General features: G+C 36.8%; 1 protein-coding gene across 2 annotated transcripts; it reads left to right on the top strand.

Annotated features, from left to right (window-relative positions):
• Positions 1 to 4755: 4755 nt before the first annotated feature.
• CA1 (carbonic anhydrase 1) lies at positions 4756 to 13711 on the top strand (the record flags this gene model as incomplete). Of its 2 annotated transcripts, XM_080929463.1 has the most annotated exons (7): positions 4756 to 4792; positions 5205 to 5402; positions 6806 to 6924; positions 9400 to 9495; positions 10028 to 10090; positions 12710 to 12865; positions 13595 to 13711. In XM_080929463.1, 7 exons carry the CDS (start codon positions 4756 to 4758, stop codon positions 13709 to 13711), a joined length of 786 nt encoding a protein of 261 aa, XP_080785589.1. The 2 variants fall into 2 exon arrangements, with proteins under 2 accessions (XP_080785589.1, XP_080785590.1); XM_080929464.1 differs by lacking the exon at positions 5205 to 5402.
• Between the last annotated feature and the right edge of the window lie 3389 nt (positions 13712 to 17100).

The raw sequence follows: 17100 nt of genomic DNA, 5'->3' as shown, positions 1-17100 counted from the left end.
TAAAGTAAATTGGCTAATTTCAGAGTGTGACCGAAGTAATTTCTAATGTAACAAATGCTACAGAATGGGTTAGCGGAGTGTCTGGGGAACAAGAGACACTGGGAAGGATTTGGAAGCCAATTGTGAAAGGGTGACATTGAGCTACAAAAGCTCCGAGTCCAGGAGGCAGGTCCACAAGAGGAGCAAACAGCCATAAGATGGACATTAGAAGAATAAAGTTAGCAACACACCTTCAGTGTATAAAGAGGAAGAACAAGAAGGTGGAAGTTGTATGTGTGAAACTCAGTTCATTGAACTTGATTTATCAAAAATTTTATCTATCTTAAGACAGAAATGTCCTGGCAAGCATTACTATATTCTGTGGCTTGATTCTTCACTCAAATTAGGGATAATCTTGTCCCAACAACACCAAAAATAGCATTTATGGAAAGTCAGAAAATTTAGGAGGCAATGTTAAGTCAATGGCCCTTGGTTTGTCAATGTATATCCCATTTCGGGAAAACTCGTTTTTGATAGTTTGGATAATGAGCATCCCAAAAGTCATGTGTCAAGTTTGGTACTCAGCATAGCACTTACCAAAAGGTGGGGTAATCCCTTATGCTTTGATCTAAGGATACATTCTCTATTCATTGGACTCACAACATGAAGAGGATGGGGGGAAACCACAGGACCTCTGTTCCTTTGGTTCCCGGCTCCTAAGTGATATTTTTGTTTGCCTTACACCCTAACCATAGAGTGTCTCATCAGATCAAATGCAATGAGACAGTCTGTCTTTGACTGGAACTGTGTTCAGAACCATGAGCCTGAAAAAACTTTGTTGATTTTGAACCTTAAGGTTTTTTTAATTATTTTATTATAGTAACATATAATGATCTAGTACAATTTGATTCCCAAGAAAGCTATGCAACCTTTTGAAATACAGTCTTCTGAAAAAACAAGTGTCTTCTGCACTTAGGGCCTATTGAGATGTGCAGTTTTTTCCAATGGCATTTGACATCTCACTCCCATAGCTAGGCATGACAATTTTCATCCTTTTCCTTTTTTCTATACCAAGGAATTATTTTTAATTGCAACTTTGAACTTAATATTTATTACAGCTTCTTTAACTGTACAGTGTGTGGTTTACTTTTAAAACATCATAATAAACACCCGAGGTGGTTTTTTTTTAAACTAAGAAGCTAAAAATTAAAATCAAAAAGTTCTAAAATATCACTTTAGTATCATTTACAAATATGTAATATACATGTCTAGAATCTGTTTAAACATTAAAAGATATCGCTTTTTAAAAAAATGTTTTCAGATATTAAAACATGCTTTCTTTAGGTTAATTAGTGTAAACTAACTCATAGGTTAATTCTACTGTAGATATTGAATTCAGTCATTATTTTCAAAGACCTAACAGAGTGAGGTCATTCAACAAATAATGTTATGACCTATGAATTTATCATATATGCATTTGGTAAAGATAGCACTGCTGCATAATCAAAAAGACAAAGCAGACCTGGGTTGTGGGCATAAACAGAAACTACCTCAAATGCTTGCCCTGCTTCTTGAATGAGGCAGATCTCATGGAATAGGCCTATCATTCCAGATACTCAGGTAGTTAAAGAGATGGGCCACAAGTTCAAGGCCTGACTGGGTTACACAGTGAGTTCAAAACATCCTGGGCAACTTATTGAGCCTAATCTGACAATTAAAAGCAAGAGAAGAAAAAGGAAGTAGAAGATTGCAATTTGGCAGAAGAGCTTATTTACCACAAATGTGTTTATAGGCCAATCCTTACCACTAAAGAGTAAATAAAAACAAGAGTTGATGATCATCTAATGCCTAGGGTCTTATCTATACGTTTTGGATGAGATTATTATTTTTAAGGCCCTGAAAGGTTGAAAGCCTTCAATAAACAGTATTTCTTTCTAGCTTGCACTGCTACTCTGCAGCATAAATATATAGTGAAGTAGTTCTTATTACTGGGAAAATTTTAGCACTCTTGCAAGTTTTTACTATTTTTCTAAGGATTCATTTATTTCATATGTGTGTGTGCACTGTCACTGCCTTCAAACACACCAGAAGAATACATCAGATCCCTGTACAGATGGTTGTAAGGCACCATGTGGTTGATCAGAATTGAACTAAGGACTTCTGGAAGAGCAGTCTAACCACTGAGCCATCTCTCCAGCCCAAAAGTTCTTACTTATCAATTAGGCAATTGATGAGAAAAAATTATTCATGTAATTTTGCTTTGCTTTTCTAATGAGATCAAGTTTTGTTTCATCTAAACAGCTCATTTATAATCAGCATTCAGGAGTATATGGTTTTCTTAAATACAGACTATAAGGAAAGGCAAAAGGCTTTCTTGCATGTGTCCACTAATGGTTTCAGGGAATAAACTGTCTAGAAGAGCAAAGGCTATTATCAGTTGATCATTTTCTTAGAATGCAAAGGCAAGGCACATGGTATAACTCTTGGTGAGTACAATGGACAAGATTTAGAGATCAAAGTCTAGTGGATGAAAAATTAAACATCTTGCCTTTGCTTAGACATGAGAGGAAGAGAGTCAGTTTATGAGAAGAAAATAATGATAAAGGTTATGTGGGAGTAGTGTTAGGGTTGAACCCCCATTAAATTTTACAACTCCCTCTCTCTTTCTTTGACTCTTTCCTTGTTTCTACAAGAATGCTTGCACATTTCCTGAGTACATAATAAAATAAAAGGTCATGAAGGTAGGAGTCACAGAAGTTTTGTTCCTAAAACTTTAAATGAATTACCATGCCATATAAATGTTAAGTCATTCCTACATGGAGTCATCATGTAATAATGCAAAAATGCTTTTACTTTACAAATACATTAATTAACATAGTTCAGTGTAATGTTTGAAGAGATGATTAAAACATATTCATTACACCTAAATAGGAATTGTAGAGCAAGGTGACTGGTTTCAATGGTGATAGAGTGTGGTCTTAAAATGAAGAGTGAAACTTAAGTCACAAAACAACTGTAGGTAATGTGATCATTAGATGAATTTAGCTGTTTAATGAAGCACGTGTATTCTAAATGATCATATTTAATGAGAAATACATGGTGTTGTCCATCAGATTAAAAAATAAATACAATTTAAAGAAGAAAAAAGTTCCCTTGTAAGCTGTGCCTCCTGGTGTTATAGGATGGAAACTGTGGCCTCCTCATGTTCTAGATATTTATGAGTTGCTGGCCACTTTGCATGTAAGGCAAGACACAGTTATCACTATTAAGAAGCAAGAGCAAAAATGGCAGCTTGGCTAAACATGTTTCTCAACCCATATTCCTACATGGGCTGTATCAGATCAGCTCTGAAGTAAAAGGGAGAAAGACACTTGTTATTTAAGAAACTTATGGTTCTGCTGTTCTTTCCAAAGACTAATATATGGAGGCTTTTGAAAAGACAGGCTTGCACCAATTCTGACACATCCTGGTCAGCTTCTTTTGCCTCCCTGGAAAGTGTTGTGCAGATTCTCAGCACTCAGTGATAAGTGAATAAGTGAGCAAGGTGAGATTTCACTCAGTGAACACTGGGCTGAGCATATGAGCATTGTGGATGCGGAAGCAGACCTGGAGAATGTGCCCCCGTGCTTCTCCCAGAGGGACATGCGATAGTGTAGTGAGGAAGCGGGAGCAGACCTGGAGAATGTGCCCCCGTGCTTCTCCCAGAGGGACATGCGATAGTGTAGTGAGGAAGACAACTGAGCTAGAGGCTCAGATCCCGACACTGTACTCTTTAGAAAAGCAATGCAGCATTATATGATTCTTCCGAGAAAATTGCCTACTTGATAACAGTGAGAACTTTCAAGAGTCCTAAACTTCTATTGGTAAGAAATATTTCACAGCATATTCATGCTGCAGTGTACCAGTGGAGGCAAAGAGTACTGTCTACTCTTGATTCCGGTCTACTGGTGTCTTGCTAGTTCTGATGAATTCCTTCAACTTGCCTCAGCTAAGAAGTGGTAACTCTTACTTTATAGGATTTTTATGTGTCACAGTAAAATAAAATCATATGGAAGTGCTGCATATACTGCAGAGAATGACAAATATTGTTTACTCTAGGTGGAAAATATTCCACCATATTCAACTTAGATTTTAATATAAGCTTCCCATTTATGAATTGCAGTATTTCTCCAGGATAAAAAGAACAATTTCTAATCCGACTGGTTATTATTGTCCTAAGAGTTTACAGTGGAAGAACACTTCACACTGGCAAGCCATTTGGAAGTCATCTATAAGAAAAATGCCTCATTATGAATAACATTATCTTACAGACAATTAATTACTGGTTCTAGATCTTAATTCTAATTTAACATCATGATACTTATTCAGTTCAGCCTCTAACCATGCCAAATAATTTCATTATTAAATTACTGTTGCTTAGTACTTTTATTTTATGAAATCTGCTAAGCTTCAGTCAGTATTCAGTCATGTCTTCCACAAGCATAGGAGACCAAAACTCATTTAATAACATCTATTATTTTGGTATTTCATTTTTATATTACAGTAAAATAAAGCAATTTGAGCTGACCCACGCCAATAGACATTTTTACAATACCATTTTATTTTATATGTATACTTCCTGATAATCAGAGATGATGAAAGAGTTAGCTATTACAGGAAGACAAGCTTCTATATAAACCCACGGTGTCACTTACGATCTCTGCTGCAGGCACAAGGGCAGTTGCTCATTCCACATATCATTTCTCTTTACAGGAGTCACAAGCTAAATAGGAGAATATGGCAAGTGCAGACTGGGGATATGATAGCAAAAATGGTAAGAGCCCTTCTTTTACATATATCAAAGTAGTAGTTTATTCTAATTTCTAATAGAGGATGTATTAATCATTTAACATTACTTTATAGCCGCAGGTTAATGGTTAGAGTCATTTTGGAATAATTATAATATTCTTGTATGTTTTCAGTCGTTGGTTTTTGGGCATAAAAATGTATTTGGTGTGTACATACTATTTCTAACTATGATTGTACAGAGAGCGTGATTAGGCCTATATTGTTGATATTGCCAAATATACTGTCTATTAACATAGTAACAAAAGATACATTTAAAGTACTAAATGCCATTTAAGAGACCAGAATAGACCATAATCTAATAAGCTAATTGAAATCCTGATACTTGACATGAGGCATGCTGTAAAATTGTGGTCGCATGGGCATCTTTGTTCTCATAGGTCCTGACCAATGGAGCAAGCTATATCCTATTGCCAATGGAAACAACCAGTCTCCTATTGATATTAAAACCGGTGAAGCCAAACATGACTCCTCTCTGAAACCAGTCAGCATCTCCTATAATCCTGCAACTGCCAAAGAAATTGTTAACGTGGGACACTCTTTCCATGTAATTTTTGATGATAGTAGCAACCAATCTGGTAAGCCCAAAGATAGTTACGTGGTTCCTTAGAATCTACTAAGTGAATTTATTCTTTATTAAAAACATACTCTTACACAATACATCCTGTCCAGTCCCTTTCTCTACTCCTTCCAGATCCTCTCCATCTCCCACCTCCCCCAGATACACTCCACCATTTCCCTTTAGAAAATAGCAGGTATCTAAGAAACAATATAACCAAATACAATAAGACAGGGCAAAAGCCGTCATATCAAGGCTGGGCAAGGCAACCAAATAGGAGGGAAAGAGTCCCAAGAGTAGGCATAAGAGTCAGAGGGTCTTCAGAAACACCACAGCATACCACGTAGTTTGCACATGTATTTGTGTATCTTAAAAATTGTGATATCTGGGAGGTGCTGTGGCCTCTTGGAAGATGGTTTGCCACGCTCCCAGCACTGCTTTATCTCAATCCTTATTAATAAGCTGTTTGCCCTATTCAGGCCATTGCAGAATCTTTGTGCTCATATATCTGAATAAGTAACATTTCTCCAAATGAGTATAGTGAGCAAATCGTTATGGGCATGAAAGCAAATGGGCAAATATTCTAAACAGAGTGAGAGGAGATGAGCTGAACGATGAGACAGGAGATGCATCAATTCCCCTCATACTCCAGACTCAGGCATGTCCTTCGTCACATGGTGATAAGTATTTACTGAACAAGTTGTCAAATGATTATTCTCTAAGAGTTCCAGGGATGTAAAAGGCAATGTTTGCTGTACTTTCCTAAAAATTTCTAACTTTAAATGTTAGGTACCTTAGGAGTATGCCCATTGCTAACACTAAGTTAGGTCTAGTGCTGTGATTTCTTAAGTAAACATATAATTGGACAGACTTCCCAGGCTGGCCTGGCGTTCAGACCAAAAATTTTAAAGTGGTCTGCCTGATAGACAGTATCTTTTCATCCCTGGACAAGAGACTCTCAACAAAACTTTTGGGCTACAATGTTATATCTTTACTAATTATATTTAAAAAAACATGCGATGAAACATTTAAAAAGAATAGAAATTGCTATGCACTCTGATACATACTATCCACATAGTACAGTTTAATGAATGAATAAACTTGCAAATAGAGATCCGAGGGAAGCCCTGTGATCATATAACATATTCCCTTTGAAATATATCATTTTGGTAATGCACATAGGTAACTTTGTGGTTCCTTCGTAGAATTGGTGTATATGACATGAGCTGTATTATTGATGCTGTAATCAGGAAGACACTACATATGTGTCATCATCAGGGATGTGGAGGGTGCAGGCCCAGTGAAAACATAGCTTTGGCACACACGTGTTTAATTCCATCTTGCACAGCACAATGTAGCACTCGTTTATATTAAAGATGAACAGGAGGTCGCCTGGCTGACAGTAACTCTCTTTCCTTCCAGTTCTGAAAGGCGGCCCTCTTGCCGATAGCTATCGGCTTACCCAGTTCCATTTTCACTGGGGCAACTCAAACGACCATGGCTCCGAGCACACCGTGGATGGAAGCAAATATTCTGGAGAGGTAGTGTGATACAGTAATGAGAGTGCCCGAGAAACAACTCTGTAATACAGAAGCTACTATCTGAATGCTTCAAGGGGGAGACGACGCTGTTCTTTAATATGGATGCCTAAATCCATTAAATCAAACACAGCACACCATATTTTACAATAGGGGATATTTTTCTATAGAAGTAAATATTGTAACTTGTAAAGGAGAGTTTATGAAAAACTTTGACATATTTCCAGCTTCAAAGATTCTTTTATCATTTTTTAAGACTGACTGAACTGCACATGCCACCATGCTCTTTTTACTTAACCACCCAGTTTTACCAGTAGCATGTATGTGTGCAGACAAGAACACTGAAGTAACATAGTAGAATGTTGGACTTTAATCACAGAGTTGGGCTTAAATGGTTGCGATGGAGGAACATGTATATGTATATGTACATGTTTATATCTTTAAAAAAACTGAACACATGCACATCAAACTAAAACATTTCACCTTTTGTGGAGATCAAAATTGATAAAATACTCAATTGTGTGAATGCATAATGTATGAACATAACTATGATTACATGTAGAAAAGGTGGCTTTTTAAATTTTAATTTAGTAAAATGAATATATGACTTTAAAGCTTCCTTTTTTTAACCACTTACTGATGTCTTATCATTCTCCAAGTCAGAAGATTTAATTCCATCTTTTTAAAAAATAACTGCTTAATACTTCAATTTGTTTGAACTTGAATGCCAGAATTTGTTTAACTCTTATTTTTGATGAACAATTATTATATCTGCTTATTATATTCAACTGTGAGTTTTGTTTTTATTCTTTATCAAAAGTGTTTCAATTAATACATTATGCTTGTATCTGAAATATCAATAAAAGTATGTAAGAGAGATTTTTTTCACAGAAGAGGTTATAAAATATATACAGTTTATGGTGAGAAAATTAGATGTTAGGGGATTAAATAAGATAGACTTATACTTAATACAAGTTTTTTTAAGGTTAGATAATGACTTTCAGTGTTGCAGAACTCTATAAAAACTCTTTTCTAGTTTCCCCTCTGCAAAACTGAACCTGGACTAAACTGGAGTGGAAGCCTAAAGTATTGTTAAGAAAGGATACCTTTGAGTATTCATGGAATCCAAACCAGAGATTATATTCATTCAACTAAGTGGATAAAAAACAATCAAAATCAATAACAAGAAATATTTAGTCACAAATTTCAATGTGTTATTTACTATTCAGCTCAAAAACCTGTGTGGGCTACACAGAAGGTTCAAGAAGTGATGAGGGACTGGTGCAGGCTCCTCCCTTGTCTTTTGTGGAATCAAAGCTGAGCCACTTACTGGCTGTATAACTCTTCTTGTTTATAGAATTGGGTGCTATAACATTAATCTCCTTGTACACTTACCCAGAGAATACTTACAAGACACTTAGGCCAGCCTCTACATCATAGGTGCTCAATACCCTCCCTTCTGCAGCAGGGAAAGCATGGGAATCAACACCAGGTATCACATAAATAGTGCCGAATGGCAGTGTGGGTGCTCGCATAGAATTGTCACCAAGTGAGAAGAGTGGTTGGCAATGAAACAACACTTTAATTAGGGGTGGAGAGTGGTCTCTGTCAAAAGGGGTGTTTTAATTGCTCTCTTTTATTCATCAACTATTTGTTGAGACTTTATAATATACTATTTATTTTTAAAGCAACAAAGTCAAAATCTGTGTTTTGTGGAAGAAAGAAATGGTTTCAAAAGAAGGGAGGAAAGAGAAGAAGGAAAGAGAAGGGTTAGAAAGAAAGAAGAGATCAGATAAATATCATGAAAAAATAGATTTGAGTTATGGTAATCACTTTATATTGGGTAATTAATTTATTTGAGGCTTGGTATTTGAGTTCGATAAGACAAAGGAAAGAAATGCCAGGAAGTCAGCAGCTAATAAAAAAAAAAGTGTGAACAAATGAGAAGGTTTACTTTGCTAGGCATGGAGGCCGATAAATGTGTAAATTATGAGATCTGTAATACCTGTAGTACTTTCTGATTGAGCACTTAGGTGTGTGATGTTACCTCTCTAGGAGAAGAAAGTGACAGATGTAGATGAGAAAGTGAGCCTTTCTTTGGGCATGTGACTCCTCAGACATCCGTTAGACACATGGAGATATCAAACAGTATCAGAAACACATTTAGGTGCACACTGATGTCCAAGCCTAAAATTCCAAGAGTTGCAGCTGCAGAATTTGACTGAGAGGATCTTGGGAAGAACACTGGTCTGCCCAAGCTTCCAAACAAAGAGCTCCTTACAAAGTTATCTCATGGGAGAGAAAATGATTTCACCTTTTATCCTAAAGTTAGCTTCCCACCCAATTAGGGTTCAGATGAATTTTATCTACCTGTGCAAGATATATCTTCAAATATAACATGTTTGCGTGTAACTCAATATGTACCTTTCCCTTTGCATCAGTGCTCGTAATGAATTACTTACCTGTCGCCTCCTCTAGCTTCACTTAGTCCACTGGAATTCTGCCAAGTACTCCAGTGCTTCTGAAGCCATCTCGAAAGCTGATGGGCTGGCAATCCTAGGGGTTTTGATGAAGGTGAGTTATGGGTGCTTACACCATTCTGTCTCTTAATTTTTAAAATGGTAGATGTCCTGAAATTTATCATTGAAAAGATGTTCTGATAAAAGTCATCTTCCGACTGCATAATAACTTTTTGGATTACAGTATTTGGAGGTGACTTTTGTCCGACATTTATTTAGAATGCAACAAAAATGAGCTGCATATCACAAACAACAGACAGAAGTGAAGATGTAGTTTTGTGTCGTAGTTTTGACAACCATTTAGAGTTTGTCTTGTGCAGCTTTCATTGTCTCATTCACCATTAAATTTAGCAATGTTTCAGTTTACGATGTTATTTTTTATATGTGACGAGAAATTTAAAGAGTACAAGATCCCATAAAGGTACATACCACAAAAAAAAAAAAAAAAAAAAAAATTTCCTCTTTTAGAGCAGAACAAAATCCTATTATCCTTTCTTGATGTTAATTGAAAATTTAAATTTTAACTAAAAAGTATTTTATAAATCACAATCTCTATCTCACACTTACTTTCTCCTTTAATTCTCCAGGTTGGTCCAGCCAACCCGAACCTGCAGAAAGTACTTGATGCCCTAAACTCAGTGAAAACTAAGGTAAGCAAGCTAATGTAGTTCTGAGAGCAATAACGCACAAAAGTACAGTTGCCTGTTTGGAACAGGAAGCATCAACCCAGGAGAGTAGAAGCCACCAACCGTGGGGTTCCATGGAACTGTTGTATGCACCAGAGAACCTGAAAGGGGGGGTGGCTTTGCCTTGATTACAAGGTGCTTGTTCCCTTCAGCAAAGAGCATTACTCAGTCATTTTTAGATCTGTTAAAGATTAATGACACTCTAGTGAAAGCTTTCTCTTCCATGAAGAAAAACATGTTGATTTCTCTAGTAATGTAAAAATATGGGAAGGAAGAGGCCTATTTGAGAACTATGATTTTGAACTAAACTCAGAACCTTGAATGGATTTTCTGAAATGCCCATCCTTAGCATCACTGTTTTAACACTGAAACCTAGACCAAAGATCAAGGAGATTTGTCATTTTCTCTCACAATGTGGAAAGCTATTCCATATTTATGTAAAATAAGTTTGTTTTGTGCTGAGTTCATAAAATAATAAACTTTGGGTTATATATATATAAATTATATATATATATATATATATATATATATATATATATATATATGATATATATATATATATATTATAAAGTGAGTGATGGAATATTTTTAAACTCTACTGCAGAGTATCAAAAATTTATAAAAATAAAGTTAGAAGGAAGTAGTGAGGATAAATTCAGGAAATAAATGCAAGTAATAAAATGGAAAATAAATAAAAAATACTATTTTATCAATAAATGAAAATTTTAATCTATGAAATAAACAGCTAAAAAGAATGATTTAAGCAGCTTTGGTAAAGGAAAACTGGCACAAATATAAAATGCTGTCAGTGGAACTGGAGAGATGGTTCAGCAAATAATGGTGATTGCTTGATCCCTTAAAACTCACACAGGAGCAAGAAAAAACTAACTTCTGTAGATTATCCTCTGAGCTCCACATATCCATGCACATAATATGCTCGGATGGGTGCATAATTAATTAATTAGAGGGAGAAATTCTAATAAAAGCTTAGAAAATATTGTATAGATGTGGAAGAAAATTTTTGAAGTGAAAACTACTTCTAAGTACAACATTCAATTTTGAAATTTAGAAAAAAAATGAGTGATAATCATTTAAAAAGTAAAATTATAAAGCAACCAAAAGAAAAACTAAATAGATCAAAACTCTAAGAACTGAAAAGGCAGTTAAAATGTATCTATTAAACAAAACTCCCTGCCCAGTCTGATTTCTATGAGAGTTTATTCAGCCTGAGAGAAATCATCTAGTGGGGCTGGGGGCATAGATAAAGCTTTTTTTGTGCAAGTACGAGGACCAACTAACATGCCAGGTGCTCGTGGAGTCTCACCCATAATCTCAGAGCATTAATCATAATTGGAAGGAAGAATTGCTTGAGCTGGCTGCCTAGGTACACAATTCTCAGCTGGGAGCTCTGGATCCAAGTGAGAGATTCTGCATATAAAACACTACAAAGAGTGATCAAAGAGTTCACCCACCAACCTCAAGTCATTGCATGCATACTCACACACCTGCACATATGCCTGTATACACACATGAATGAGTACATATACACATACACATAAACCACACACAGGTAAACATGCCAAATAATATTACACTACAAAAAAGAAGAAGAAATAATTATGCAGCATCAACTAAACATTTGCCTACATGAGGGAACAAACAAAAATCTCATCAGTTTGATGAGACCTGGTATATTGGGTGGAGATTGAGAAAAAAATCTGCAGTACAACCTTTTCTAGTAACATGACTGAACTGAAATAACTCTGAAAACTAATTATAGCAAACCAATTGCAAGAGTATATTGATAATTTTCATAGTTTGAAAAAGTACAGTTCCCTCTAGAAGCATAAAGATAGTGTTAGAACATCTTTTAGTAGATATGTTATATAATTCAGTTAAAGAGAAAAATTCATATCATTAGCTCCTCCAACTGAAGTTGTTTTATGGAAATCTAGAAAAAAAATAGAGCAGTTTTTACCACAGTAACAATTAACATTATAGTTAGAATTTTAAGCGTTCAACAAGAACAAAATAGTAAGCTAAATACTGGGAAAGCAAAGACAAAATTATTATGTGCAGATGATATGTTAACTGCATTTACCTGGAAAATTCAAAAGAATGAACTAAAAAATGAAATTAATACAAAAGTTGGGTAGAACTGGTCATGTAAAATTAGCATACAAATATAACTTCATATTTTGTGTATAAATAACAAACCAGGAACAATCATGAGAATAAGTAAGAGTAAAATTGTTGATAGCCTTGTTTGTGAAAGTGTTTTCCTCTAGAACAAGACAGAGTGTCATTTCTAAACAAATTAAAATGTTACCAATTGAAAATTAAGTGTCACAAATTACAGAAAAGTTTTAGCTTTTGCTTTCTATCCACCAAATAAAGAGGAAGATTGATGTCTAAAACATTCGTATATGATTTTTCTGTCATTTGTAATGTAAATGTTTATAAACATACCATTCATAAAACAAGTATTGTAGAAAAATCAACTTAATGCCGCTAAAATCTCTAGATAAGATATCTGGGGGTGTGTTATTTCCATACCATGACATATACTACTTTTGTTTCCAGGGAAAGAGAGCCCCATTCACAAATTTTGACCCTGCCAGTCTCCTTCCTTCTTCTCCGGATTACTGGACCTACTTTGGTTCTCTGACTCACCCTCCTCTTCATGAAAGTGTGACCTGGGTGATCTTCAAGGAGAGCATCAGTATAAGCCCAGAGCAGGTATCAATTGAATCAGATTTATTTCTTAAGAAGGATCTCTGAATTTAAAATAATAATAAAAAATAAAAGTGTATGCAATAACTTTTTACTCTATGCATAAAACAAACATATGAGATTCTGAGTTCCTACTGTTCTTTATTTTTCAAAAAAGCCCCAACTTGTCAAGTAGCAGAGAATCTGAAACAGGGAACACTCCTCAGAACGTCCACCATATCTCATGGGCTGCCTAACTTCACAGAGGCAAAAGAGTTTTGGTTTTATTAGGCTAAGATTTCTAAATACATAACAATGTACCTTCATGGTTACTGTTTCTGAACATGCTGCTGCTCATTGGAGGAACAGCTCCTTTCCTGTTGCCTCTCAGGACATTGTGCCCTGGTGTTAACTGATGTGTATTAGGCAGAGCTACATTGCATGGAGCATGGCTCTAGGCCGTTTGCAGGGATTAACACATTGAATTTTACATCCACTCCAAGAAGGAGATGCCGTGTGGAATTAAGGGAATTGAGCCACTTACACAAGCGCTCTTGTTAACAAAGAGAAAGCTGATATTCCTCATTTAGACAAAATTCCTGGTATAGAGACAAGAAAATGAATACAGCCTCCTGCCCTCCCACTAAGGAAAGTACCTCCATCCTCAATAGTTTTCTAAGCAACAGTATATTCACTTCAATAGAAACAAAGTGTTTTCTGGGACTTTAACATCTTTTCAATGTATTACCCCCACAGCTGGCACAGCTCCGTGGTCTTCTGTCCAGTGCAGAGGGAGAGCCTGCGGTTCCAGTTCTCAGTAACCACCGTCCACCCCAGCCCCTGAAGGGCAGAACAGTCAGAGCCTCGTTTTGAGTCCCAGCAAAGAGTCCTCACTTAGGAGCTCGCCCCTCTTCAGCAACACCCAATAAAGCGATCACTTTTAAGAAACAGAATTATTTCAGTGATAAGAGAGTATACCTGCAAACTTAATTCATAGAACTAAAAATCATCCATTTTAATTCCTGATGTTTAATGCAAATAATTCATAAGCTTGCTTATTGTAATCTCTAAGCATGGATTTGTGTTTAAATGCACCTGTGTTTTTTTTTTTTTTTTTTTTTTGTGGAATATTTCATAATTACAACCAGGTGATTTGTTTTCCATTCATGTTAAATGAACCAATAAATGATTTTATCTCTTCTTCTTGTCTATTTCGGCAACTGTTAAGAAAGGTAACCTTTTATCCCCCGCTAGTGCCGGCACCACATGTGGTACATCCTTAACCACACTGATAGTCACACAATCTGCCTTCACCCTCTCCACTCGGTTCCCTTCCCAGGCTGTCCACTCCACCTGCCCTAACTGTCCCGGGTGGTCCATGACCTCCCCAATGTGCTGTTTTCACTCACTTTCCCTTGGCAGTTTGTTGCCAAGCCTTGTACACACATCCCAACTCCATGGCAGGCTTCTATACTCTCTTTGAACTCAACTAAGTCACCACATCAAAGAACACACCAAAAACTCTGATCCAGTTGGTATGATATAATTTGCCCGCCTAGATAAGTCAAATGATCCTGTATAATTCCATCCCTTATAAAACATTCATAACAACCTTTATCCAAATAGAGATGCGCTGAGAGAAACGAGTACATCTGCTTCCATGTTGACCCTCTTGAACCTCCCGCTTTCTCCTTCTCTTATGCTTTACCAAAACTTTGTCCCTGCCTCACTCTCTACTGTCCAATCATGTATTGTCTTGACATCAGCCTATACTTGTCTACTGTGCATTTTATTAAAACCATTAAATTTCTCCTCCATTCACAGTCATGAGTCTTAAATGGCTTGAGTCTTCTCTCTCAAACGAAACACTGACGCATCTGAGTTAAGATGGCCTCTGGATGTAGTGCTTATGTGCTAGTGCTACATCGCCAACATCTGTGTGTTCTTTCATTACAACATTAAATAAATAGATAGATAAATAAATAGCACTTTTTCATACAGCAAGATGGTGCTTCTGGACATTAATCCCACTTTTTCCACAGACATTAGCAACGCCAATGTTTTTCTGCCACCATTATAACTGACAGGCTTGCAAGGACTGTCTCTCTTTTAAAACAGAGGCTGGAAAGGTAGATCAGTCAGTAAAGCACTTGCCACACAAGCACAAAGACAGGAGTAAACCCGTGTGAAAAATACAGTCATGGTGGCATTATTGTAAACCAGTACTCAGAGGTGGTGACAGGAACATCTTGGGAACTTTCTGACTACTGCAGATTGCTTGCATATGTATGGTGTGTGTGTGTGTGTGTGTGTGTGTGTGTGTGTGTGTGTGTGTGTGTGTGTGATGGTATGTGTGTGTGTGATGGTATATGTGTGATGGTGTGTGTGTGATGGTGTGTGTGTGTGATGGTATGTGAGTGTGATAGTGTGTGTGTGAGATGGTATGTGAGTGTGATGGTGTGTGTGTGTGATGGTATGTGAGTGTGATAGTGTGTGTGTGATGGTGTGTGAGTGTGATGGTGTGTGAGTGTGATGGTGTGTGTGTGTGTGTGTGTGATGGTGTGTGAGTATGATGGTGTGTGTGTATGATGGTATGTGAGTGTGATGGTGTGTGAGTGTGATGGTGTGTGTGTGTGTGTGTGTGTGATGGTGTGTGTTTATGTGATGGTATGTGTGTGATGTGTGTGAGTGTGATAGTGTGTGTGTGATGGTGTGTGAGTGTGATGGTGTGTGAGTGTAATGGTGTATGTGTGTTTGTGTTACATTTGAGATCAGAGACCAATACTAGCTGTATTCCTCATTTTCTTGTGTATTTTATTGATTCAGGTCTTTACTGAACCTGGGGCTTAATCAGTTGACTAGATTGGCTGACCAGAGTCCTCCCATCTCTGTCTCCCCAATGCTGAATGTTGAGTAAAAAAAAAAAAAAAAAAAACTGCCATATCCAGTTATCATGTGGGTGCTGAAGATCTGAATTTGAGTCCTCTTGCTTGTGTGGCAAGTACTTCACAGTCATAATAATGCCAATTTCACACCCCAATAATTTCATTTTTCATTCTAAAGCCATCATTCTGAGAGCCAAAGAGAAAGGAACATTAACTTATTCTGAGAAATACATGTTTAAAGGAGTCTCAGTATTTTAAACATGTTCTGGAAAATAAGCTATTTTAAAATAAGTCTCATAGGAAGAACATAGAAATTACTTGATTCTATAATTTGTGTTTTGTTTGTTTAAGGTGAAAGTAGAGCCCAGGATTTGTGATAGGAAGGATAAGATTGTGACAGGAGACATACTAAGGGTACCAATCTGCTACCCCTAAACTGAGCACCCACAGGAAGACTCCTTTCTGCTCCTTCATGGGGTCTCCTCGTGTTTCTTTAAAGAAGCTGAAGTAGCAGCCATTAACAGACACAGACTTGACAGACATAGCCTTGGACTATCTGAGGATTTAGTGACTTGTCCTTCTGTTCTGTGCCATCTTTACTTGATGACTTTGGGTGGAATGTGGACATTATACAAAACACATCTATTATTCTAAAATATTTGGCAGCTAACCTTTATTCCAAATTCCCTGGTGCATTCAGAAAGGCCTTTAAAAATCGTTTGTTGAAACTTTAGTTTCCTCTGCTGTGTAGCCTGCCATGTGCTTCCACCAAGATGTGAGCTTCAGATCCTCTTGCCTTTCAGGATAGACTCAGCCACTAAACAACTGGTCCTTCACCACAATGGAAGAATCTAGACCAGTGGTTCTCAACTTTCCTAATGCTGCATTAGTAATGAAAGCATCTGTGTTTCCTTATGGTCTTAGGTGAACCCTATGAAATGGTCATTTGGTCCCCAAAATGGTCACAACCCAGCAGTTCAAAACTGTTGATCTAGATGATCTACTAGAGACTCTTCTCCTGAGACAAGAAGTGTACCAAGAGAAGAGGTAGATCTAATTGCTTAAGATGAAGAGAATTCTTCTCTCAGTATACAATAAACATGTCCAGGGCTGAGGAAATGACTCAGTGAAGTATGAATATGAAGACTAGAGTCTGAACCCCATGACAGATGTAATGACCATCCATAATCCCAAACCTAGGAAGGTAGAAAGACATCCCTTGAGCAAGCTAGCTAGTGAGGTCTTGATCTAGTGGAGAACAACCACAAAGATAAATAACATCAGCTTCCGGTCTCCACTTACATGTGCACACACACACACACACATTTGCTTCTACACAGTCAAACACTCATATACATGTATATACATATATGCATG

Source organism: Micromys minutus (genome assembly GCF_963924665.1).
Source record: "Micromys minutus genome assembly, chromosome: 15".
NCBI lineage: Eukaryota > Metazoa > Chordata > Mammalia > Rodentia > Muridae > Micromys > Micromys minutus.
Note: the sequence above shows the minus strand (reverse complement) of the source record. Positions and strands in the feature narration are given on the sequence as shown.